The sequence below is a fragment of the Gobio gobio genome (genome assembly GCF_949357685.1).
Source record: "Gobio gobio genome assembly, chromosome: 12".
NCBI lineage: Eukaryota > Metazoa > Chordata > Actinopteri > Cypriniformes > Gobionidae > Gobio > Gobio gobio.
This window is the reverse complement of record NC_137105.1, coordinates 20,091,412-20,118,967: the sequence shown is the minus strand read 5'-3', so window position 1 is coordinate 20,118,967 and position 27,556 is coordinate 20,091,412. Positions and strand designations below refer to the sequence as shown.

General features: G+C 37.8%; 1 protein-coding gene across 2 annotated transcripts in view; it reads right to left on the bottom strand.

Annotated features, from left to right (window-relative positions):
• Positions 1-27,556, bottom strand: part of fndc1 (fibronectin type III domain containing 1) — a 46,136-nt gene that overhangs the window by 4,415 nt on the left and 14,165 nt on the right. For both annotated transcript variants that reach the window (XM_079831791.1, XM_079831792.1), the window contains 11 exons: positions 27,415-27,535; positions 26,566-26,753; positions 22,186-22,293; positions 21,423-21,611; positions 19,163-21,325; positions 18,951-19,066; positions 18,379-18,490; positions 17,941-18,294; positions 15,078-15,242; positions 7,363-7,599; positions 2,290-2,398 (listed from right to left, as the gene is read on the bottom strand). In XM_079831791.1, coding sequence (XP_079687917.1) covers positions 2,290-2,398; positions 7,363-7,599; positions 15,078-15,242; positions 17,941-18,294; positions 18,379-18,490; positions 18,951-19,066; positions 19,163-21,325; positions 21,423-21,611; positions 22,186-22,293; positions 26,566-26,753; positions 27,415-27,535 — 3,862 coding nt within the window. The remainder of the gene's footprint in view (positions 1-2,289; positions 2,399-7,362; positions 7,600-15,077; positions 15,243-17,940; positions 18,295-18,378; positions 18,491-18,950; positions 19,067-19,162; positions 21,326-21,422; positions 21,612-22,185; positions 22,294-26,565; positions 26,754-27,414; positions 27,536-27,556) is intronic.

The window sequence follows — 27,556 nt, the reverse complement described above, 5'->3', positions numbered from 1 at the left end:
ATCAAATTCTGTTGCATTATTTTCCTGTTTAACACTGTGAAGCTGCTTTGAGACAATCTGCATTGTAAAAAGCGCTATATTAATAAAGTTGACTTGACTTGACAATACAGTTCAAATTAAATTAAAAATAGATAGGATAGATAGACAGCTAGACAGATAGATAGATAGATAGATAGATAGACAGACAGACAGACAGACAGACAGACAGACAGACAGACAGACAGACAGACAGACAGACAGACAGACAGACAGACAGACAGACAGACAGACAGACAGAAAGACAGATAGATGATACATAGACAGACAGACAGCTAGATAGATATATAGATAGATACATAGATAGATAGACAGACAGAGAGATAAATAGACAGACAGACAGACAGCTAGACAGACAGCTAGATAGATAGATAGATAGATAGATAGATAGATAGATAGATAGATAGATAGATAGATAGATAGATAGATAGATAGATAGATAGATAGATAGATAGATAGATAGATAGATAGATAGATAGATAGATACACAGACAGACAGCTAGATAGATAGACATCAGACAGACAGATAGAGAGATAGACAGACAGCTAGATAGATAGATAGACGATACATAGACAGACAGACAGCTAGATAGATAGATAGATAGATAGATAGATAGACAGACAGAGAGATAGATAGACAGACATACAGCTAGACAGACAGCTAGATAGATAGATAGACAGATAGATACATAGACAGACAGACAGCTAGATGATAGATAGATAGATAGATAGATAGATAGATAGATAGATAGATAGATAGATAGATAGATAGATAGATAGATAGATAGATAGATAGATAGATAGATAGATAGATAGATAGATAGATAGATAGATAGATAGATAGATAGATAGATAGATAGATAGATAGATAGATAGATAGATAGATAGATAGATAGATAGATAGACAGACAGAAAGACAGATAGATGATACATAGACAGACAGACAGCTAGATAGATATATAGATAGATACATAGATAGATAGACAGACAGAGAGATAAATAGACAGACAGACAGACAGCTAGACAGACAGCTAGATAGATATATAGACTGATAGATACATAGACAGACAGACATAGATAGATAGATAGATAGATAGATAGATAGATAGATAGATAGATAGATAGATAGATAGATAGATAGATAGATAGATAGATAGATAGATAGATAGATAGATAGATAGATAGATAGATAGATAGATAGATAGATAGATAGATAGATAGATAGATAGATAGATAGATAGACAGACAGACAGCTAGAAAGACAGCTAGATAGATAGACAGACAGACAGACAGACAGACAGACAGACAGACAGACAGACAGACAGACAGACAGACAGATAGACAGATAGACAGATAGACAGATAGATAGATAGATAGATAGATAGATAGATAGATAGATAGAGAGATAGATAGATAGATAGATAGATAGATAGATAGATAGATAGATAGATAGATAGATAGATAGATAGATAGATAGATAGATAGATTGTACCACAAATAATTACTCCAAATAAGGAATATATATTTATATCAGTAAGTCTCAAGTGTCAGTAAATATGTTAATGTATTTGTAGTAGGCTATACTGTAGTTACTTAGTATGAAATAAATGTATTTTAAATACATTGTGGTATAGGTTTTCCAGTTTAGGGTGGGTTTGATTCATCAGTTCCAATCTGCTCCAAAGACTCAGAAATCACTCAGAACAGAATGAAGAATTATGTCAAGCTGAATAGATGCATTAATGAGTTAAGTATGACAGCCCCACTAATTATATATTAGTCCCTAGCTCCCATGACTTAACATGTGTCGTATTTAACATATTCAACTATTACATCTTAGACCAGTTATCTTGTCAGAAATGGTTTAAGACTTAGCAAAAATGTTTGGAAAAATGTACATCACCACAACTATTCCTAAACGATGTTGCACAACAAGGGGAAGATAAATTACGCATTCATATAAATTTGTCCAATAAAGGAAGTGGAAATGATTTTATAGCTTTGTATACCAGCAAGCCTTCCCAGCATATTGTTGGATTAAGCTTGATTTAGGATGGTTCCCAAAAAATCTCCATTGAGAATGTGTTCCAATTGTCTTTTTGTGAGCCTTTACATCAGAACTGCTTTGTATTCAATTTCATATAACATTGTGGACTGTAGAGTGAATGTGCAACAAACATGCAAACATACAAAGCATATAAATAAGTGAATGGATTGATGTGTGCATGAGTCCTGTCAAATGCTGGATCGCACCTGGAATTGGGCTTGAGGTTTTCAACAGGAAGGTGTGTTCCACTGGAGGGTCTGGTTGACCATCTGTTGTTTAGGACATCGTCATAGGACGCACTGTGTACCATGTAGCCTATAAAAGAGAGAGTGTACACTAAATGTGAGGGATTCAAACAATCAAATAAATGAGCATAAATTATGTCATGTCTGTTCAGGGATTCCTCAATATAATCCTAGGTCTTTATTACGTCATGGAAGGGCTAAACTCCTGCCAAGGCAGGGATGTATATAAAGCATGTGTGCGTATTTTCCATCATTTAAAATGAAAGAGAGATGCGGTGCAAGACTGAAGCTTTATGAAAGAAGGGAGGATTACTGAAAATATAAAGTAATATACATTTTTAATAAAGGAGATTATTAAAAGGAACAAGGTTCTGTAAACATTTTCAGCTTTTGATAACCATCATTTTCTAACTTTAAATACACTACCGTCTAAAAGTTTAGGGTCGGTAAGCTTTTTAATGTCTTTGAAAGAATTTTTTTTCTATTAAAGGCACAATATGTAAGATATTTGGATTAAAATATCCAGCGGTTGGGTTAAATGTTTGCATAAAACAACCCAATTGCTGGGTTAAAACAACCCAATCTTTGAGTTAAAACAACCCAATTGGTGGGTTAGTCTTTTTAGAGTGTAGAAGTGCATTTGTGAGGTCAGGCACTGATGTTGGACAAGAAGGCCTGCCTCGCAGTCTGCACTCAAATTCATCCCAAAGGTGTTCTATTGGGTTGAGGTCAGGACTCTGTGCAGGCCAGTCAAGTTCCTCCACACCAAACTCGCTCATCCATGTCTTTATGGACCTTGCTTTGTGCACTGGTGCGCAGTCATGTTGGAACAGGAAGGGGTCATCGCCAAAATATTCCCACAAAGTGGGGAGCATGAAATTGTCCAAAATGTCTTGGTATGCTGAAGCATTAAGAGTTTCTGAAAAAACCCTGAAAAACACCCCCACACCAATATCCCCCCTCCAACAAACTTTACACTTGGCACAATGCAGTCAAGCAAGTCCCGTTCTCCAGGCAACCGCCAAACCCAGACTCATCCCTCGGATTGCCAGACAGAGAAGCGTGATTCGTCACTCCAGAGAACACGTCTCTACTGCTCTAGAGTCCAGTGGCGGCGTGCTTTACACCACTGCATCCGATGCTTTGCATTGCACTTGGTGATGTAAAGCTTGGATGCAGCTGCTCGGCCATGGAAACCCATCTCATGAAGCTCTCTATGCACTGTTCTTGAGCTAATCTGACTTCTGCGCACTGTGCGTCTCAGCATGCGCTGACCCACTCTGTGATTTTATGTGACCTACCACTTCGTGGCTGAGTTGCTGTTCTTCCCAATTGCTTCCACTTTGTTATAATGCCACTAACAGTTGACCGTGGAATATTTAGTAGATATTTCATGAATGGACTTATTGCACAGGTGCAACCTATCACGGTAATGCTTAAATTTACTGAGCTTCTTAGAGCGACCCATTCTTTCACAAATGTTTGTAGAAGCAGTCTGCATGCCTAGGTGCTTGATTTTATACACCTTAGGCCATGGAAGTGATTGGTACACTTGAATTCAATGATTTGGAGGGGTGTCCCAATACTTTTGGCACCATAGTGTAGTTCAACACAGTAAGTCTTATTGTTTAAATCTTGTTTTCTTGATTTACTGTGAATACCATGTTTTACCATGCCTAATATTGATCTAGCTTACTGCAGTGTGCAACAAGTGTCTCATAGTAGCCGCCGAGAGAATACATAGAGTATCATTATAACATAACTTTCAACACACTCAAATGTATCTAATATGATAAAAGAGCACTGAGCGGAAGAAGTGGAAGCGTTCGTCTGCGGTATAATAAAAGCTCCACTGCTCTAGAGCAACGTGTTGTGCTTGTCTCTTATTAGCAATCGCTCCAGTGGCCTCGTTCTGCTCCAACAGCTCTCGGCCCGCCCTGCTTCATACTACAGTAACATTAATAAGTCTTTAATACATTAGCTCATCCAAAAATATGATTTCTGCCCAAGTCCCATCGGATACTTTTCCACCGTCTGTAGAGGTGAAAACAACAACTCCCATGATTCCACGAAATCAATGCGTCATCAAGACCTCTAGCAGCGAAAATTACATATTGTGCCTTTAATATACAGTGTTTTCAAAAATATTATGTGAAATATACACTATATTACCAAGTTTTGGGACGCCTGCCTTTACATGCACATGAACTTTAATGACATACCAAGACATTTTGGACAATTTCACGCTCTCAACTTTGTGGGAACAGTTTGGGGATGGCCCCTTCCTGTTCCAAGTACCGTTCTCCTGGCAACCGCCAAACCCAGACTCGTCCATCAGATTGCCAGACAAAGAAACGTGATTCATCACTCCAGAGAACACGTCTCCACTGCTCTAGAGTTCAGTGGCGTTCTGCATCCGACGCTTTGCATTGCACTTGGTGATGTAAGGCTTGGCTGCAGCTGCTTGGCCATGGAAACCCATTCCATGAAGCTCTCTACGCACTGTTCTTGAGCTAATCTGAAGGCCACACTAAGTTTGGAGGTCTGTAGCTATTGACTTTGCAGAAAGTTGGCGATTTCTGTGCACTGTGCGCCTCAGCATGCGCTGACCCTGCTCTGTGATTTTACGTGGCCTACCACTTCAGTGTCACATGTTTCTTCAGAAATCATTCTAATATGTGGATTCATGAATCTTACAGACCCCAATTTCAGATGGTAGTATATATACAGTACATGCACATACAAAAAATTATAAATACATATGCTAGATTTCTAAATCCAGCATATGTATTTATAACTGGTAAAAATAAATGCTTTTATTATCACCATAATTGGTAAAAATAAATGCTTTTAGGTCTAGTAAAAAAACAGTATAAAAACTGCTTTAAAAAAACTGCAGTAATATGAGATTGCCTTGTAAAATTTTATTCAAGAGCATGTGGACTTTATTTTTCCTGTGTTGAAAAAGTTGCACCATTTATCTAAGCAACTTTATCTGTTGTCTGTTGGCAGGGAATCCCCTGCATTTAAACCTCCTCACACATCACATCGTGACACTAACAGTGGCTTTGGGAACTGCCTCCCTGTATGTGTGAATCAGGATGAAACTGTCAAGGTCAATATGTAGGAGCAGTGTCATATATAGCTTTGTGTTTGGAAATGCACATTAAATGAAAACCAGACAGGATGTAGCATACTACACTTTTACAGATCAGGGTACATATGGTATTTCAGCACACAATCTTTTTACAAACCACACTGAAAAAACAGGAAAACACATGTTGTCCAATTTACTTAATCGTATTATTTGTGATATACGCAACAAATTTGTGTTTCTCTTCTAAACATGATTTCATTGCTTTCGATTAATGTCATTCTCTAAAATGTGCAATCTACTAGATTCAATTATTTGGGGTGAATGTGAACCAATTAAGTACTCGAAAATGATTTTTGCTGAAACTGTAGTTCCCAGCATGCTTTGCTTGACTTGACGACTAGAGTAAAATTGTTGAAATTTAGTGTTATTTTATGTGTTTTTGGGCAAAATGAGAAAACGGGGGAGATTTTATATTGTTTATTAGTGTTTAATGTTTAATTTTGTTGGAATTATTCGAACCATTTAAATTACACTGGGTTACCATAGTGGAGAAGAGCAGAGCGATTGCTTAGGCTGTGGACTGACTCAGCACATGTCATTAAAGAGCTTTTCACACTTAGCACATATATGATGTGCTATTGCTGGCAAATATAATAAAAGCTACTGAGTACTGTGTTATAGATCAGTCAAGTGACAACAAAAATGTACAAAAATAAAAAAGTGTTTTGATTAAAGAGGCAGGGTCTCAAGCCCCCGTGTGCACCACTGTTGTTAGGGAGCCATATTAAAATCATTGTGAGACTACTCAATTCGGTTACTTAAAAATTACTTAATTCCATTATGTTGAAATTATGTGAACAAATTATGTTTGTTTAACTTAATTGAATCATGTGGAACCGATGTACATGATCAAATCATGTAAATCCAACACACCATTTTTTTCAGTGCACACACAATCAATTTAAATCAATTTCTGAAAAAGCCAAAGTAGGGAAATGCCAAAAGTGCATCATCATTTTAATTAAGTCATTCAAACACAGCTTTTTTCTATGCAAATGAGGTATATTATGGAATGTATATACCAATTCAAAAATGTCAGTGCTGTTTACCTGCCACAATTAAAGGGATAATTCACACAAAAATCACCATTCTGTCATCATTTACTCACCCTCATGTTTTTCCAAAGCTGAATACATTTCTTTCTTCTGCATAAAACAAAATAACTAATTTTGAAGAATGTTGGTAACCAATCAGTTTTGGTGGCCACTGACTTCCAATGTATGGACGGAAAAAAAAACATCTTCTTTTATGTTCCACAGAAGAAAAAAAGTCATACAAGTTTGGACTGACATGAGGATGAGCAAATGATGACAGAATTTTCAATGTTGGGTTAACTACCCCTTTAATGTCATGGTATTACCACCCAAGGAAAATATGCAGATAATTAGCTAATTGCATAGCTGTCTTTCTAAATCTTTAAATGACAAAATTGTTGTTGACATGTCTGATGACCGGGGTTGTAAATCTTTTTCAGCGCTGCTATCAAACAGGCTCACACATGATTCATTTGCTTGCGCATTGTAGATTGAGAAACCGAACATTATAGATTGATATATTGACTGGATTGGGTTTTTTCACACATATCGCTGCACCTTTGGTATGTTTGAAAGTGCAGCTGAAACTAAGTAAATGAAACCACTTATCTTGAGCATAAGTCACAACTATGAGAGTAAAATTCAAGCCGTCTCAAATTTAAAAATAGTACATTTCAATTCAATCGATCTCCAAACATTAATGATATAAGATGCAATAGAAAGCTTGTAATTTTATATTTTTTTTGTATCTAGAAAACATTGTTGTGAAACTTACAGACTCAAGTCAGTTTTCAAAGTATTTTTAAGTACCAAAAAACAGAACTGCTATAGACTGTCACTTACCAGACACCATGTCATCTTTCAGTGGAAGTGCCCAGTCCAAAATCACAAAGGAGTGACAGCCCTCCATAGCAACCACAGTGACATTATGGGGCTTGTTTTTGGGTGGCTGCTTTTGATTGAATGATTGTTGGTCCTTCTCCATCAAAACTGATAAGACATCCACTTGCAGGTACTCCAGAGCCTCAGTGAGGGAGCAGGGAGCTCCAGGGTCTTTACGGATGTAGTTTACATATGGAGCTGAGAGCATGAAGAGAGAAGAAAAAGCGAAAGGGAAAATATATGAATTTAAGAAATAATAATTTTATTACAGTTTACAAGCTTTGACAATTTGAGTGATAATTTGAATTCATTTCATAATATCTTGTAGTATTTGGTTTGTCCCTCTTTTGCTTTAATGGCATCAGCACAAGTTTGTGTAAAACCTGATGATCATGTTTTCCGGCATGGTTTGAGATTATCTCGAGCTTCACTGGAAACTATATGAACATATGTATAAAGAGTGAAATAATCAAATAGAAATAGTGCAGAATCGTACAATTTTTTGCTTTTTTTTTTAACTTTTCCCAGGTTTACACAAAACAAATCCCAGAATTATTTGTAAAAAATTATGTAATTCTTTACAGTAATTTGCAATCATGATGCTCTTTAATGCTAATCTTTAATGCTCACCAAGGCTGTATTTATTTGATCAAAAATATAGTAAAAACAGTAATATTGTCAAATATTGGTTTCTATTTTAATTTATTTAAATTGTATTTCCATTACTCCAGTCTTTATTGTCACATGATCCTTCAGAAATCATTCTTTTTAGAAATCCTAATTTCTTATTATTAATGTTGAAAACAGTTGTGCTGTGTAATTTTTTGGGGGAAACTCTGAAACAGTAAATTTTTTCAGGATTCTTTGATGAATAGCAAGTTCGAAAGAATATACATTTATTTGAAATAGAAGTCTTTTGTAACATTTTAAATGTCTTTACTGTCACCTTTGATCAATTTAATGCATCCATTCTGAGAAAAACTATACATTTCTTAAAAAAAAAAAAAAAAATACACCCTAAACCTTTGAATGGTAGAGTACATAAATTGCTTTTGGCTTTCAATCTGTCTGTTTTATTAGGTAGAACTACTAATACAAAAAGGATTGCAAAACACCCATGGATGTTCGTGCAAACTGACAACAAATAACTTATGGTTGGACTTCGAAGTACCATTCAGTAAATATTACATTTCTGTTGTGTTGTTTGCCTTAGCTTGTTGTCCTAGTTTAAGAATGTACCCAATATATGCTTGCTTGTGGTTGCAGACAATAAAAGCTACCATTGTTGATATTTTGCTGTAGACTTTTTCCTGTTGGCTCAATGAAATTTTCTTATTTCTGTCGTTCCACACAGTGCCAGCTGGATCCACAGCTGTGAACACTTCCAGAACCCTTGTCTGATTGGGCCACAGGATTCACACCTGGACTTAATCAAAAGCTCCATGTGATGTTGACCCTGATACAGAACAAAAAACACACTTCTGTGCATGTGCCTCCGCAGTGACCGACTGAAGCTCACACACACAAACAGGCTGCACTCGTTACGGCGGGTGATAAAATGAAAGCCGCATTACAGTGTGTGAAGAGGAAACCACTGATGGGGAGAAAAACTGAACAATGCATGTTAAGAAGAGTCAAGGAACAACTTCCAGTATTATTATATAACTACATTTTTTGTTTCTTTTAAATGCACAAAAACTGCTACAGCTACTGCATTCACACTTACAGAGACAGTCGTACGCTAAGGTGGGAGCTAACACAACAGAGAAAGTGTGAAATATAGTGGATCTTTGGCGTATCTGGAGAGCAAAGAACACCCTACCATATTAAACCCATAAATATTCAAAGAGATGTCTGAGGTTTGAGCCAAAAGGAAGCCTCTCTTAGCTGATATCAGCACATTTAGCTCATGTCGTTTTATTTAGGGCTTCTTTCTTGACATGTTTCTCTGTTTAAATGGCTTGCATGTATAAGTATGTGCCTGTTGTGCAGCCCAAAGTCTGGAGTGTCAGGATTTATTTCACCATGCATTGAGGATGAGACATTTTACCAAAGAGTTGTATTCTTTGTGTTCCTGGAGCTGGTTTTTATATAGGTATAAAGCTTGTTTTGGTCAAACCGGACCTGGTATTGTTGATGTTGAAGAGCTTCTGCTAAATCAAAGCTGAGCTCCACTGGCTCAATCATTCTAGTGTATGACAGCTTCCTCAACTCAGTTTTACTATGACTTTAAGCACTGCCTATTGTACCCATTAGTACAAATATTCACATTATGAGGCCAAATGCTGTAGCCACAGTCTGTAACATGCAGTATTTCTTTACAGGCACAGCTTGGTTCCTTGGTTCTTTTAATACTCATACTTTTGTATTTGAAGAGCTCAGCATTGCTTCTGGCTCCAGTGGTCTAAATGGTGCTGATAACTCTACTCCTTGCAAAGTTCTGCTGGGCATAGCCTTTTTCTAATACTGCAATATGCATTACAATCACCAACCTAGGGACCATTGAGGGCCTCCCTCATAAAACAATGAAGAGTTGGCACGTAATATTTTTCTCATTCTTCTGCTGTTTTCCTATGTATCTAGCCAGAGAGTTGATGTCATATTTCTGCCAAGTCAAGCACATTAAAGGAGCCATGAAACAGTAGGAGCTCTTGGATTGCTGGCTAATGATCAAAAAACATAACCTAGGTAGAGTGACCTCTGTCTTTTCATAAGATATATATTAAATAAATGCACCTTAATCAGTGATACCTGACAACTGTGTGTATTGTTAACCATAGAGTTTAGTCAATCAAGTACACATTTCAAATTAAGCACATACACTGATCAGGCATAACATTATTTTACCTTCCTAATATTGTGTTGGTCCCCCTTTTGCTGCCAAAACAGCCCTGAGCCATCGAGGCATGGACTCCACTAGACACCTGAAGGTGTGCTGTAGTATTTGGCACCAAGATGTTAGCAGCAGATCCTGCTTTAAGTCCTGTAAGTTGCAAGGTGGGGCCTCCATGGATTGGACTTGTTTGTTCAACACATCCCACAGATGCTCGATTGGATTGAGGGAATTCTGGGGAATTTGGAGGCAAAGTCAACACCTCAAACTCATTGTTGTGCTCCTCAAACCATTCCTGAAGCATTTTTGCAGTCCTTAAGTAGGTGGTACGCGTCAAAGTAACATCCACATGGATGGCAGGACCCACGGTTTCCTAGCAGAACATTGCCCAAAGCATTACACTCCCTCTGCCGGGTTGCCTTTATCCCATAGTGCATCCTAGTGCCATGTGTTTCCCAGGTAAGCGACGCACACGCACCAGGCCATCCACGTGATGTAAAGAAAACATGATTCATCAGACCAGGCCACCTTCTTCTTTTGCTCCGTGGTCCAATTCTGATGCTGACGTGCCCACTGTTGGCGCTTATGGTGGTGGACAGGGGTCAGCATGGGCACCCTGACTGGTCTGCAGCTATGCAGCCCAAATGCAACAAACTGCGATGCACTGTGTATTCTGACACCTTTCTATCAGAATCAGAATTAACTTCTTGAGCAATTTGAGCAACAGTAGCTCGTCTGTTTGACGGGACCACACTGGCGCTAGCCTTCGCTCCCCACGTGCATCAAGGAGCCTTGGCCGCCCATGACCCTGTTGCCGGTTCACTGTTCCTTCCTTGGACCACTTCTGATAGATACTGACCACTGCAGACCGGGAACACCCCACAAGAGCTGCAGTTGTGGAGATGCTCTGACCCAGTTGTCTAGCCATCACAATTTGGCCCTTGTCAAACTCGCTCAAACCCTTACGCTTTTCCTGCTTCTAACACATCAACTTTGAAGACAAAATGTTCACTTGCTGCCTAATATATCCCACCTACTAACAGGTGCCGTGATGAAGAGATAATCAGTGTTATTCACTTCACTTGTCAGTGGTCATTATGTTGCGCCTGATCGGTGTACAAGACTATTAATTATTCAAATTAATAATTTAACCCCATATCAATATTTTTTATCAATATATAAATACCAATATTTGCTTTAATTGAAAGACATTATTGTTGCAATCAAAACTGCTGAATATACATTAGAAAAAGTGGCTATAGAATATTGTTTTACTTTTATTTTTTAATTGTTTTAAAATATTTGTAATTGTTATATGTATACATGCAGATATTTGGATGTTGTGTCCTGTTATTTTCATTTTTGCATCACATTTAAAAAAAAGAATCACACTAAATTAACATTAAATTGATAAGGCATAATAATTATTATTAATAATGTATTGCTTGTGAGAAATCTGTCTGCCTGCAGTCTCTAAAATCAGACTTGTGTTGAGTTGGGGTGGATGATACTTATAACAATAGCAAAGTGAACTTCCCTACTGCAAGTGCAGTACTGTAAAGAGTCAATGAGGGCAGAACTAAATTTGCCTGATCACTAGCCAAAGCTCCAGCTCAGCATAACCATTTCTGAAACTCATCTGGCTACTGGCACAGTCTCTGCATGCAAACTGGACCTGAAACAATGTTCCATAGCTAGGTGTATAGCTTGTGGAGATTTAAGTTCGGAAAGATGGAGTATGTACAGTCAGTCCTGGTAAATGAACTTGAAAAAGCTTCACTAGAGTCAGGTAACATAGGCTACATAGGGTCACATCATGATTGCACTAATCCATTGCTGAGTGGAATACAATTGCACTATGTGAATTGGTTGAAACAACATCCTAATAGCAATCACAAATAAATAAAAGTGGGGTTGTTTTTCATTTTTCACGCACGCACGCACGCACGCACGCACGCACGCACGCACACACACACACACACACACACACACACACACACACACACACACACACACACACACACACACACACACACACACACACACACACACACACACACACACACAGAGGGTCTTGGAGTATTTGGGAAGGAAGCCCAAACCCACAGACATTCAGCCATAATTTATATAGCTGAGTCTAAATACTTTCACTCAGGCATTCTCAAATATTTCCTACAGAAGCTGCCCACATGAAACAACCTGAGAGCCTGTAAAGTCAATGGGCTCTAAAATAGCCTCTACCAACACATGATATGTAGTATTTGTTGCAGAGACGAGGGTTGACAAGGTTAGTTACACTCTGGCCATAGGGGAGAGACCTCTAAAAGTAGAAGGTAAACTTGTAAACTTAGAGTAACCTGATCCAAATGGGGAGGCTAAAGGTTAAGACACATCTTTTTTTATTTATCTTCCTTTTATTCCCCCTATTGCTCTAAATTTACAATACACTACCATTCAAAAGCTGCATTTGTGGGCCAAATACGTTTCCTTCACATTCACCATTCAAGGATGCATTAAATTGACCAAAAATGACAGTAAAGACATTTATGACATTACAAAAGATTTCTATTTCCAATAAATGCTGTTCTTTTGAACTTTCTATTAATCAAATGTATCAAGGTTTCCCCAAAATATTTCAACATTGATAATAATAATAAGACATGTTTTTTGTGCACCAAATGTTAGAATGATTTCTGAAGGATCATGTTGCACTGAAGACTGGAGCAATGGCTGCTGAAAAATCGGCTATGCCATCACAGGAATAAATTACACTTTAAATATAATTTAAAAAAAGAAAACAGTTATTATTATAAATTATAGTAATATTTTATAATATTACTGTTTTACTCTATTTTGTAACAAATAAATGCAGCCTTGGTGAGCATAGACATCTTTCAAAAACGTTAAACTTTTAAACGATAATGGACACATTTACTAGTAACTTTATTTACTAGCACAAATTTTCACAACTGTCCTGAGGTGCGCTTTCCTGTACAACGACGTAATTCACTGCTTAACTACCATAGTACGTTGCATCGTCGAAGAAATAAACTAGCTAGTCACGAATGTTTGTCGTTCAACCACGTTGGTTAATGATGTCAGGCAGGTGGTGGAGTTATAACTTCTTTTAATGAATCCGTTTCAGTTTGAATTAATGCTAGATTTTTTGCTATAAACTATGGACATGGCATCTGAGGACTATTGTTCTCAGTTATTTGGCTTTATTTCCAGATTCAATCATTGGCACTTCCTTACGTACTAGAGCACTTACGCACATGCACACTCTTTAAAAACAGTGCTTTAAATCTCTTGACAAACTAAAAAACCTAAATGACATTTGTATGTATTCTAAATAAAATATAGATTGTACTGAATGCCAGCTTGCTTAATTTGCTCAAGATAAGGATTTATTAAGTCCACGTTATGCAAACAAGAAACTATGCTTCTAATCACAGGTCGAGAGCCGTCGTTCCAATCACGCAACTTTGCGATGCTGTTTGCGAACGTTCGTTGGAACTATGGTTTCGGGTTTCGACACGTTGAACTATGCTGATAGCGACGGAACTTGCGACCATAGTTGGCTAACGCTTTCGGGAAACGCACCCCTAGAGGCTAAATCACATAAATGTTTGTTTATTTAACAGACACTTTCATCCAAGGCAACTACTGTATGAAAATAGACATTTTACACTTGGCATTAACATTAGTGTCATATCTGAATATTTTTTTGACACCATTCCAGTGCATTTTCAGTGTGACTGGATTGCATGATTCAAAATTGGATCATTCCAAATGTCTTTGCAAACCCTTTAGTAAAGGATGTTAATGGGTCTAGAAGCGTAGAAATGAGGAGAAAAGTTTCAGAGCGCTCTCTATGGCGAGAGAAATTAGATTACAAGTGTAATAGAGTGAAATAATTTGAATCGAGTGAGAAAGTCACAAGAGCGTGTCTGTTGTCTTTTTCACACTGCGAGAGCAGAACAATGAAAAGAACTTGCAACACAGGACTATAACGACTCAGTCTGTCAAAGTGACATGTTTATTTACAGCATAATCTAATTTATTACTTGCGTAGCTGAAAGAGGATAATGAAACCATGTTTGCCTTTACATCTTCATTAAATGTGGTCAGAACCTGTCCCAGACATCTCTGAATGTAGTTTCAGTGATCCGATCACAATCCGATTAAACTGTGTTTTGGGTGCATTTATATTTGGCAATCCAAATGTGAGTCATCTGAAAATGCATGTTAATGCCAGGTGTAAAAAGCGTACAAACACACAAATTGATTATGCTTAAGGAACCAACAATTTATTTGGGCAGCTGCCCAGACGAGTACAAGCTGACACAACTGTAGAATATATAATGCAATAATAATTATAGAGAGCCTTTGTAAACATTTTGGTTATGAATTAGGTATTCAAGTGGTTACAGAAGAGTTGCGTCTCTTTTTTGAAAATGTTGATGAACTCAGCTGATTGAGTGAAGTTTGGAAAAGCATTTCACTACCGAGGGACAAGAAATATTTGCATATAAATCCTACCAAAGGTCAGCTGTATGCACTGTTTTATTTGCTGCTTACAAGCATCACCAAGGGAATGAGCTGCATTTTTGGGCCAAATAACAGTTTCCTTCACATTCACCATTCAACTCTCCAGTGCCTCACATCTACAGGAAATGCTGAGGTGATTGGAAAGAAATTAAATGCGAGAGGCCAGTTGTGTTTCCTGAGAGATTCAATCTCAGCATGGTATTGCTGAGTTTGGAACCAATAAGAACAGGGATTATAGCATTTTATACCAGAGTACTAAATGTTGTAGTATGTAGTAAAGCAAATGTATTACCTGTGAACCGTTTCTTTCCAATCACATCAAACTCGGAGGAAGGGGTGTTGTTAAACGGCCGTGTATCAAGAGAGGGAGCCTGTGTTGTAGGAGTCTCTGTTGTGGATGCCAGTGTTGTGGTGGGAAGTGGGACTGGAATTGTGGTAGTTTCCAAAAACATTTCATCTGTAAGATAGAGTAGCAAGAAGGATAAATGTCCACAGGATTCAACCTCACAATGGCCCAAAAAGTATTTGGACACGTCACATTTAAAAAATGTATAAATGCCTATGTATTTAATTACAAAATATCAAGCCAAATGGCATTTATTTTAAAGTACTGCCATTTTAAATGTCTAAATGAGTCCAGTTACTTTTTAGGGCCATTGTACATACTACTGCATTTTCTTTGAAGTTAACACAGCATTCAACATTTTAAAAGTTAAGTTAATGTTATTGCTCTGTTAGAGAAGTGAGAATGTGACCACGCTATTCTTTATGGTTAATATACTCTTGCCCAGGGATTCCTGTCGCGACGAGGAAATTACTATCGGGACAAGCCAAGAATAATTAAAACTGTAAGTAAACAAGCTTGTCCCTGAATGCAACTTGGCCACATTGACTGTCTTGTGTTCAAACCAGCAGAATTATATAACAAATGATTATACAACAAGTTCTAGTTGATATTCCAAAAAGGTCATCCAAGTTTGTGCATATTGAATCATACAGATCTTCACTTTGAAAGTGAACTTATAAAGCCACTTACAATAGAAAAAAGAAGAATAAATATAGCTGCAAGCAGAAATGTATGGGGTCCAAGTGCTTTAAGGTCTTTAAGCGCAATTGTAAGAGATTACATATTATATAGCAAGCCTGTAAACACAGTAACCTTTTTAACTGTTATAGCACCACCTATACCCTATCTCCATAAAGGTTTGCATGCTTGTTTAGAATCATATGTTGCATGTGCTCACCTAGTTGCGTGCAGTTCTGAGTTTTCATTTAGGAATTATAGGCTTTTGTGTACACTTGGCCACGCCCATTTCTAAATTACCCTGTTATAGTTATCCAAAGGGTAAAGCTCAACATCTTTGTGATAATTATTGACCTAGAGAGTCCAGAAAATTGCCCTGCAGTATTTTTTGTTGAGGTTGAAATTTATATAACAAACAATTTGATTGACAGCAGTCGTCCTACAGGCAAAGTTGTTCAGGACGAGGAGATCTATCGTACGGCATGAATATCGTATGCATGTGTGAAAAATCACATAATATACAATCATTTACGCGCTTGAAAAACGCCGCCCTGGTGGCTGATTTCTTTCACATTTCTCACAGACCTCTAGGCCATGAGTCAAACAGGCCCAGCGAGTTCCTCCGTTAACCTTGTCTAACAGGTGCTCAAACTTCATTGGCTGATGGCGGCCGTGTTTTATTTATGTTTTACTATGTGCATGCATGGCAGCCGTCCATGAGGGGCTGCCCGCGTTACTTTTAGTTTGTGTTTATTTATTTATTAAAGTTGTTGAATGTTCACCGGTTCCCACCTCCTTCTTCCCATAACTACAAACTTTGTTACATCCTCATATAGACCATCACAGCATCTTGGACAGAGACACTGAATGCCAGTTTTCAAGTCAATCAGACTGGATGTGAAGCTATATATAGCTATAGTTTGTTTTTTTCCCTTTTATAGAGCCACCAAGTGGCCAGTCTCCGCATACTTTTTCATGTGACCACAGACTCAGCCCTCATTATCTCATTACATTCAAGAGTCATAGGCCTAGCAATTTAATTAAAAGTGGCCACTTCAAATGTTTTGGCATCCCATCCCATCGCGAATGTGAATGGAAATTTTGCCTTTCTCCCCCGATAATTATTGATTATTATTCCCCCGATCAGACTCCAGAGAATTTTTCTGGACTGATTTGGTTCCGATCAGGTAAAAAGAAATCCAAGAAATCAAGAAATCAAGAAAATTTTCAAGAAATCCAAATTCAATATCCAAAAATTTCGTCTTAAGCCAAGGATTTCAATGATATAAGACGTGTTTCCCAAACCTGTTCCTGAAGGCATACCAACAGTGCACATTTCTCCCTTATCTGACCCATATATCTATGGTCTTGAAGTCTCTACTAATGAGCTGATGAGTTGAATCAGGTGTGTTTGATAAGGAAGAAAGAGAAAATGTTTAGTGTTGGTGTGCCTCCAGGAACAGAGTTAGGAACCACTGTGCATAATACTGATATAAGACACTTGAGTCTGCAACTAATGGTTTAAGAGTTATGACTGATTTTGTACTTTTGATCACTGTAGTGTCACCGCCAGGACAATTGGGGTGAGCCTTGGTGATGTTGTAGATAGGATGGGTACTACCATCCCTCAAAGTTTAATGTCTCTATGACTTACAGTTTGGTCTGCCTGATAATTTTTCCAATGTTGCTATGTCAGACTGATCAGGATGTTCAAACAAACGCACCAAGTGTGTACACTTTTAGGGGGAAATCAACCTATGAACTTACAGTTTACTACAAAGGAGGAAATTACTGTTTCTCCAAAAACTCATGCTGATCATAGGCAGATTCAAAGCATAGCAGATGTTATTCAGGCATAACAGGAGGATATCCTTTGAGGTTTACTGTGTACATCCTAACTGACATTATCCTTGGAATACTGATTCTAAATTACAGGGGATCAGGTCTTGTGGGTAATAACTACATGCCTGTAACAAGACTTGTTATATAGGAGCCAACTGTAGTCACAAACTGGGCCAAACACTTTTCTGTCCCATCTTAAGAGTATCTTTTCCATATTTTTTGCCTTTATGCACATTACCACATTATAAGAAGCACATTGTTTTGTGTGGCAGCAAAGAGTTCATCTCACCTTCAGAGTAGCAGTTAAGTATTCCATCAGAATCCATTAATGGGAAACCATTCTTATCCAGTTGAGAATAAAGTCCAGGTGGACATGTAGGCTCAGCAGCTAATGTTGAGGGCTCCAATGTTTCTGTTACCATTTGTGTTGTCGTAGGTTCTGTTGTTGTTGTTGTTGTAGTTGTGGTTGCTTCAGTTGTGGTTGTAGTGGTTGTAGTCCTCGGTTTAGGGCGGTCCAAGCCCACAATGGGTTTTCCTCCCACAGTAAGGTACTTGTCACTTGGATTAACCACAGGTCGACTGTCCCTTCCATGACCAAATAATGCTAATCCTTCCTGGTTTACCAGTGGGCTGCCCTGGTCATCTAATATAGCAAAAAGAGATAAAAGTCAGTTTTAAACATGCTTCTTGTTGTAGTTCTATTAAATTAAAATGGTAACCCACTCACCAAAAATAGTCTTGCCATCCTCTCCAAGGATAACTTTTCTGGGTCTACCCCTTGAATCCTGAAGGACTCTTCCATTTTCATTCATTAGAACACCCTTATCCAGATCTACTATCTAAAAGAGTGAATGAAACTTTATAAAGGAGACAAATATTTCTGTAACAAAAAATGAGGCAGCAGTCAAACAGCCCTGCTTGAATAAGTGTCCCTAAGGTTCCCTGTCTGTGGAGTTTCCATGCCTAGATTGACATGTCTATTCACATGATTGTCTTTGCTTACTTTAAAGGTAATTTTGTTTGGACTGCAGTACTTTCTGATTTATTAGTGTATCCATACAACAGACTTAACAGAAGTCATGGAAATGAGCAGTTACATTCTAGTGTCACTATCAGTGCTATAATCCAGCAATGGGTAAAAAGCACAGTTCATGCTAAATCTTTAATGGTTTATAAACTGGATGAAAATAAGTGTATGAAAAGAAGTGTATCAAATAAATTTGCCAGTAGTAAATAAACTAATATAATTTATTCAGGGATGCCAAATTTAGCATTAATTAATGAGGTAAGTAAACACACCCATTTCGTTCCATCAGGACCTATGATATGGCGGACTCCATTTGGTTTTGCATTTTCATCAGATGTTGAGGATACTCTGCCATTTGCAGCTGTCAGATTCGGCCGTCCATTTTTGCCTGAAATGTGTAAAAATGAGTAAAAATGTACTTATGCACACACTGGAATTGTTGCACGTACAGCATGTGCATCCTTGCAGACAAAATAATGTTTACCTTTTCCATAACTTGGTTTGTTGCCACTGACTGGAGTGTTTTCCTTAGAAACTGACCGCAGCCTCTGTCCCATCACTGGATTCCGAGACTCAGGAGATATATTCCCACTAGAGCTTTCACCAGCAGACAGCCCATGAGAAGAGAGAGAAACTGAAACTGGGGTGAGCCTATCATTAGTATTACTCCCAACAGTTGTGTCACGAACTGAGATAAGTGGTGATTCTGCTGGACTGTTTTGAGAGGAGGCAGACGATGATGCTGAAGAAGAGGATGATGTATCCAGTGTGGAAGCAGAGCCCGATCTTCTGTGTTGTACTGGATAAAACCTATTAGGAAGCCGTGACCCTTTTAGACGACTTGCTACCACAGGTGAGCGGACCCGACCATTAGAAGCCAAAATAGGGACTCTTTTGGGAACTATAGGAAGTGACTTTGAACTTGCATTGGTACTACTTTGTTCCCTATCCACACTTTTATTCTCAAAGTTCTGGACATGTCTCTGAGGTTCGCTCACAGCTGTTGTCGTCGTTTTAGATACCGCAGTTGAGACGGCATCTTTGGTTTGACTCTCCAAGGTCTCTTTGCTTCCCTCGTAAAGATAATCATCCTCATGATCATTGCTAATTTTTACAGCTTCATTATTACTGGGATTGTTGGAATTTATTGCAATATTTGTTTCTCTATTTAGCACACTAGGTTTATTTGAGACAGAATCAATCTCATGCTTTGAAGGGTATGTTGTGGGTGAAACTTTTTCTTGAGAGCTCACAGCAGCAGAACGAGAAGGAAATCCTTTAATAATCGGCCTTCCTGCGCCTACAGATGAGGCAGTCCTACTCCACGGTATTCTGCCATCTTGTCTGAGACTCCCTGTAAGTATCCTAGAACTTCGGTTTGGTAATGAAAGGGATGAACTTCGTCTTGTTGAAGAAGGGTTAGTCCTTGAAGGAGAATGGGAAGTGGAACCATTACTATCACTTTTCTCTTCTTTGTTATCATAATTTTCCTTTTGTTCCGGCTGTTCCTCTTTAGTTGTATCAGAAAGGCTTTTTTTGGTTTCTTCAATGACAATTGGTTGTTCATCCTTTGTTGTGTCTAGCTCTGTGTTCTTTTCATGCTCCTTTGTTGTATCGTGATTATTTGTCCTGGTTCCTGTTGGCAGTGTGGACTGCGAAGAAGCAGATGATGATGAATCAGGTTTGTGCTTTTCTGTTTGAAGCCTCTGAGCTCTAGTTGAAATTCCAACTCTTCTTCCATTAGGGTACATAGCACCAGATCCTGAACTTGTGACTCGACCTAACGTGGAGGAAATCCTTCTTGTACCCGAAGATGATGATGGAGAAGACACTGAAGAAGAGGATGATGAAGATGATGCTGTGGAGGAAGTTGGAGAAGAAGACATAGATAAGGATGATTCTGATTCTTTCTCTGGTTCAGGTCTGGTTTCCTGAGGTGAGATTACCGAAGGCATCCTGTCAGTGACACTTATCTGGTTGTACGAGTTCTTTCCCTCAGGATAGGAGACTGCTGTCAGGTCCTTTCTTGTAGCTGCAGACTCTTGGTTTTGCGACAAGCTCGAAGAATCTTCACTCCGCATCCTTGATCGAGAACCATGTGTGCGAGAATTAGGCCTTCTTAATCTGCTAATATCAACAATTGATGATGTGCGAGGGGTCCAAGAAGGACGTTTCTCCTCAGATGTTTTATGAACAGAGTCAGACTCATTGGGTTTTGATTCTTTAGTGTCAGATGAGTATTTTGAATGTTCCTCTGTTTGTGGTGACACATTGTTACTGCTCTCTGGTTTTGTGTCCTCAGCCTCATTTGCTCTGATCTCCTCTTTTGTTGGACTGTCAGTTGGCTTATCTTCCTCATCTGTATTTTCTTCTCTGTCTTTGGTATGAGTAGAAGATGAATGTGAGTTTGACCTTGAGCTAGAACCTCCGTTTCTGACAGAACCCCTTACAGAGGAGAAGATGCTGTGATAGGACCTTGTCTGAGAAAGAGGGCGCCCCCGCCTATTGGTGGTTGGAGTTGAGGTCTGTGTATCAGACTCTTCCGTCTCATCTGGCTCCTGATTGTCTGATTCATTGTTGGATGATGTCTTGGAGGTACTTTGACTCGTCCTGTGGCTGTCTGTGTTCCTTAAGTGAGTAGTGCTGGCTGGAGACAAAATTGAGATACCAGTCTTAACCAAGTTTCTGTAAAGCGGCTAGTGTAGTAATGTTTATTGGGGAAAACATCTGTTGGGAATACTTACATGCAGGCATTGAAACAATAATGGCTTTAGTCTGTGGTCCTTGCCCCTTCCTATTGACTCCACGAATTTTGAAGATATAGCGGTCACCTGGCGCAAGTCCATCTATGGTAGCAGAGGTGGTGGTGCCACGGTATGTAACTGACTTTGCGCCAAACGGTTTCATAGCAGGAGCATAGGAAAGGATGTACTCTGGAAGTAGATGTCAAATCAATCAGTACGGTCAATTTCATTTGGATACCATAGCTGAATATTTTCCAATGAACACTGGGAATACCCAAAATTGAACCAATAAATCTAGGCCAAGGATAACACAGTAAAGAGGAAAGTTCTTTCAGCATGAACAGGGAACAGTTGTGTTTTCCACATGTACATTTGTATTGGTTTAGCTTTCCAGACTGGTGCTCTACATGCCTGCTGGAGAAATTGTGATGGTGAAGAGGCTTATCATTCCCATGTATTTTGGCAATGCCCAAAGTGGTTTCAGGGAAGACATATGGTCAACTATTAGTAATGTTTTAGTCTCCAAATGCCAAAGTCATTTTCTGTTCTTATTTAGGGCATATTCCAAGACTAATAGAGAGAGCTGACAGATATCTGTATAAAATAGTATCAATGTTAAAAAACTCTCCTATCCCAGCTAAATATTCAGATACAATTATAAGTAAGAAATTAGTTATGCTGGGTGCACTACACAATAAACAAATACAAATATACGGTTCATATGGTCTATATGGATTTTGCTGAATTGACCCTGTGGTCTTACCTCTTATTCGCCCATTGGTTTGCTCAGGAGGATCCCAGGTTGCTGAGACAGCAGTACCTTTTCCTCGAAGGGGTTTTACTTGAAAATTTTCTGGAGGGCCAGAGGGAGCTGTGTAGACAAAGGAGGCAGAAAATAAAAACATAAATGACAAACAAATTATTACAAACATAAAGCACTGTGTATTCTCTTTAACTTTACTTCATTTTTTCAGCCTGGAGATTTTTCAGATGGAAACAAAAGACAGCTTTATGTTTTCCAGAGGAATGAAGTCATTCTGATCACTCCAAACAAAAATTCCAAACAGGCAGTAAACAGTGACATTACACTGAACTAGGCGGTTAGAACATGCTTGCATGGTTTAAAAAGCCTAAGCCAAGATTATCTTGAGTTTGTGTGTGCGTTTGTATAGGTGTACAATACAATACAAACACCCCTTTATTTATTATTTGCTTCATTAGCTTGTACATTTTCAGATGTGCAATAAGATAGCAGATTGTATTAAAGTTCACAACATTCTAAATAATCGGCTTCTTAAATATGATTTACGCCATATTAAATAAAAACTTCTAGTAATGTTTTTAATTATAATCTAGTCGTTCTGTATGTTGTGTAGAATACTTTAATCTCCAGAATGCTTTTAAGATTTTTTTTCAATCTGACACTGACCTTTTCAAATAATTAGGGGTTCAAGCACGAAGTGCTGAAACCCTATTGTAATTGTAAGGGTTTTTATTATTATTATTCTCCGCTAAAACGCATCGTGCAGCCCAAACCGTAAAGGCTGGAGCATTGAAACTTTGTCAGATGGTAGCCCAAAAATCGAGGAGAGGTTATCAAATTATGAGCCAAATTGGCCTATAGGTGGCGCTATAGCAATCAATTGCGCGAAACTGCTCATAACTCCTAAACCGTAAGTCATAGACTCAAGTGTCTTATATCATTGGAAAGCTGAATACCTGACGTAAATAATGTATATCTCCGATTTCATTTCCGGTAGGCAAATTTTTCCGTCATTTTGAATTTTGTTGAAAAACTACTTTTGCGAACTAGTCCCTGGATTTTAACCCGATCGGAACCAAACCAGTGCAGAAATGTTCTCTGGAGTCTGAATATCAATAATTATCGAAAAAAAGTTGAAATTTCGATTCACGGTTGCTAAGGTGCGGAAAACGAATGTTGTGGGAGGAGCCTATTTTACTAAAATGGCTATAACTCAAGAACAAAATGAGATATCTTTACCAAACTTGGTACACATGTGTATGGGCTGAGTCTTTGGTCACGATAAAACAATCGCGACGATTGAACACTTGGTGGCGCTATAACACAAAAAAAACATGAAAATGGCTATAACCACCCGACCGCTAGTCCAATTGACTTGAAAATTGGTATGCAGTGTCTTGGTCCAAGGTACCATATATGTCTATGAGGACATTGGCGTATCTCAAAAAACATGGCCGCTATCGGCTAATGAAGTTTGAGCACCTCTAAGACAAGGTTATCGGAGGCCGATCGGAATGAAACTCGGTGGGCATGTTTGACTCATGGCCCTAGAGGTCTGTAAGAATTTTGAAAGAAATCGGCCTCTAGTTGGCGCTAACGAGTTTTATGGCCCTGTAATCACGTGGTGTTGCACACATAAACCAAATATACATATCATATGATAGGTCTCCTCATGCTGAATAACTTTGCCTCTAGAAGCATTGCTGTCAATCAAAGCGTTCATTAAATATTTGCAATTATGTTTAAAACCTACTTTTGCGAACTAGTCCCTGGATTTTTGCCTGATCGGAACCAAACCAGTCTAGGACAATTCTCTGGACTCTCTAGATTAATAATTATTGAAAAAAAATTGAACTTTTGCATTTGGATGGCTATAACAGGGTCATTTAGAAGAGGGGCGTAGCAAAATACACTATACAGCTTATAAATCCTAAAGGAAAACTCAAAACTTCACGAAAATTGTTATGTATATGTGACATAACATGCTGAAGAAGCATGCAAAGTTTTATGGAGATCGGACCATAGGTTGCGCTATAACTGTTAAAAAGCTTTGAAAACCATGTATTCCCTATGGTGAATTGCCTGTATTGGCTGTAAATGGTATTTTCTATCTCTGTAATCAGGTGGGGTAAAAAACATCCACATAATGTGCAGAAATTATGATAGATCTCTTCATACTGAACAACTTTGCCTCAAGAACCAATACTGTCAATCAAATTGTTATTTATTTATTCACAATTATGTTAAAAACGTATTACCTAAAATTGCCACCAGATGGCAGCAGAAGACCACTCATTGGTTCATTCTGCTTACTAAGCATATTTAAACTTTATAAAATCATTATAATAAATGTTGCAAATGACATTTTGTCAATGTTTATCAATTAATTTGTTCATTTGATTAATGTTTTTACAATAATTATTAAATTACAATTAAAATAATGCCTGAAAATATGTTTTAAAGGGGAAAACCTGGAATAAGCTATTTGTTACCCATCATTTATTTCAAATATCTATATCTCCAACAAAATGTGCATGTGAGTTAAGCACGTCTGAAGACATTAACTTGGAAAATGTGCCAATTAAATGAAAAACAGACATTTAAAATGAAAATGAGCCAATGAGTGGTTCTCTGCTGCCACCTGCTGGGCTTAAATGGTCATTTTGTCATTCTATTTACTTATCATGTTCTATAATTCCTATTTAGACATTATAAAGTCACTATTACAATATTTACAATTACATTTTGTCAAATTAATTTATTTCAAATATATTATGGCGTATTACCTAAAATTGCCACCAGATGGCAGCAGAAGACCACTCATTGGCTTATCCTCTAAACTAATATTGTTCAATCATATTTAAACTGTGATCGTGCAGACCAAAGCGTAAATGCTAGAGACTTGAAACTTTATCAGATGGTAGTACAAAAATCGAGGCTAATGTTGTCAGAGTATGAACTTGATTGGCCAATAGGTGGCGCTACAGCAATCAAAAGGGCGAAATGGCTCATAACTCCTAAACCGTATGTCGTAGACTCAAGTGTCTTATATCATTGGAAAGGTGAGTCCATGACGAATAAAACGTATATCTCCGATTTCATTTCCGCCATGATAGATTTTCCGCCATTTTGCATTTTGTCAAACAACTACTTTTGCAAACTAGTCCTAGGTTTTTTGCCGGATCGGAACCAAACCAGTGTCAAAATGTTCTCTGGAGTCAGATTATCAATAATTATCAAAAAAAGTCGAAATTTATATTCACGGTTGTTAAGGAGCGTAAAAATAATCGTTCAGGGGGGAGCCTATTTACTAAAAGGGCTATAACTCAGGAACAAAATGAGATATCTTCACCAAACTTGGTACACATGTGTATAGGCTGAGTCTTTGGTCACGATAAAAAAATCGCGACGATTTAACACTTGGTGGCACAATAACGTGAAAAAACATCAAAATGGCTTTAACCACCTGACCGCTGGTCCGATTGACTTGAAAATTGGTATGCAGTGTCTTGGTCCAAGGTACCAAGTATGTCTATGAGGACATTGGCGTATCTTAAAAAACATGGCTGCCACAGCCAATTAAATTTGAGCACCTATTAGACAAGTCTCATGGCCCTAGAGGTCTGTAAGAATTTTGAAAGAAATCGGCCACTAGTTGGCGCTAACGAGTTTTACGGCTCTGTAATCACGTGGTGTTGCACACATCCACGAAATATGCATATCATTTGATAGATCTCCTCATACCAAACAACTTTTTCTCTAGAACTGTTGCTGTCAATTAATATGTTCATTAAATATTCCTGAGTATGTTCAAAACCTACTTTTGCAAACTAGTCCCTGGTTTTTTGCCCGATTGGAACCAAACTAGTCTAGGATAATTCTCTGGACTCTCTAGATCAATAATTATTGAAAAAAAGTTGAACTTTTGCATTTGAATGGCTATTACAGGGTCATTTAGAAAAGAGGTGTGGCAACATACACTCAAAAGCCTATAAATTCTAAGGGAAAACTCAAAACTTCACGAAAATTGTTTTTGCATATGTAAGATAACATCTTTAACAAGCATGCAAAGTTTTATGGAAATCGGACCATAGGTGACGCTATAACTGTTAAAAGCCTTTTAAAACCACGTATTTCCTATTGTAAATTGCCTGTATTGACTGTAAATGGTATTTTCCATCTATTATTTCAGTGTTTAAAATCTTGCTAAATAAAAATTAATGTCTTTTGATGTTTGTGTGCTTAAAGGCCTTAAAGGCTTGAACCCCGCTAAATGCTGCTTGTTATATCTATTATCATAAAAACTATCAGGATTTAGCTGGTCAGCAATGCAAACTAAGCAAAACACCAGGGGTTAAAGATCAGGAAACATAAACAAACCTGATTCAGGGGTTCTCTGGAACACAGATGCACTCCATTTTCCCTTCTGATCTCCTTGTGAGATACAAATAGAGAACTCGTACATGCTGTCTGCAGAGAGCGTTTCAATCATGAGACGTCTCTGAGTGGTGTCCTTGTATTCCCATCGCGCAGATTCTCCTTTCTCTCTGTATTTCACTGTGTAATACCTGCACACATAATAATTCTAAAGCTGAAAAAATCCTTCATATATATTAGAAAAAATGTATCAGTTTCGACAAAATTGTAAGTAAAACAACTGTTTTCAATATAATAAAAATACATTTTGATAACACTTTAGTATGAGGAACAAATATTCTCAATTAACTATGACTTTTGCCTCAATAAACCCCTAATTTACTGCTTATTAATAGTTAGTAAGGTAGTTTTTGTAGTGTTTAAGATTAGGTATTGGGTAGGATCAAGGGATGTAGAATATGATCATGCAGAATAAGGTATTAATATGTGCTTTATAAGTAATAATAAACAGTCAATATCCTAGTAATATGCATTCTAATAAGCAACTAGTTAATAGCGAGAATTTAACCCTAAAATAAAATGTTACCAATATTTTTCTTGGGCACCAAATCAGCATATAAGAATTATTTTTGAAGGATCATCTGATACTGAAGGCTGGAGTAATGATGCTGAAAATTCATCTTTGCTATTACAGGTATAAATTACATTTTAAAACATATTAAATAGAAAACATTAATTTTAAATTATAATAATATTTCACAATATTGATTTTCACAATGAACAGGAGTGTATGCAGTACAGCCCACATACCAATTGGCAAACCATTCTAAAAATTATATCATTCATTTTTACCTGGATCCCCCTGGTATTTCCTTCTTCTTCTCAACAAGTGGATCGACCCATGTGATAAGGACAGACTGAGGAGACAATACTCTAACTGTGATGTCCTCTACTTCATCCACAACCTCTGGCTCTAACATACAGGCATAAAAAA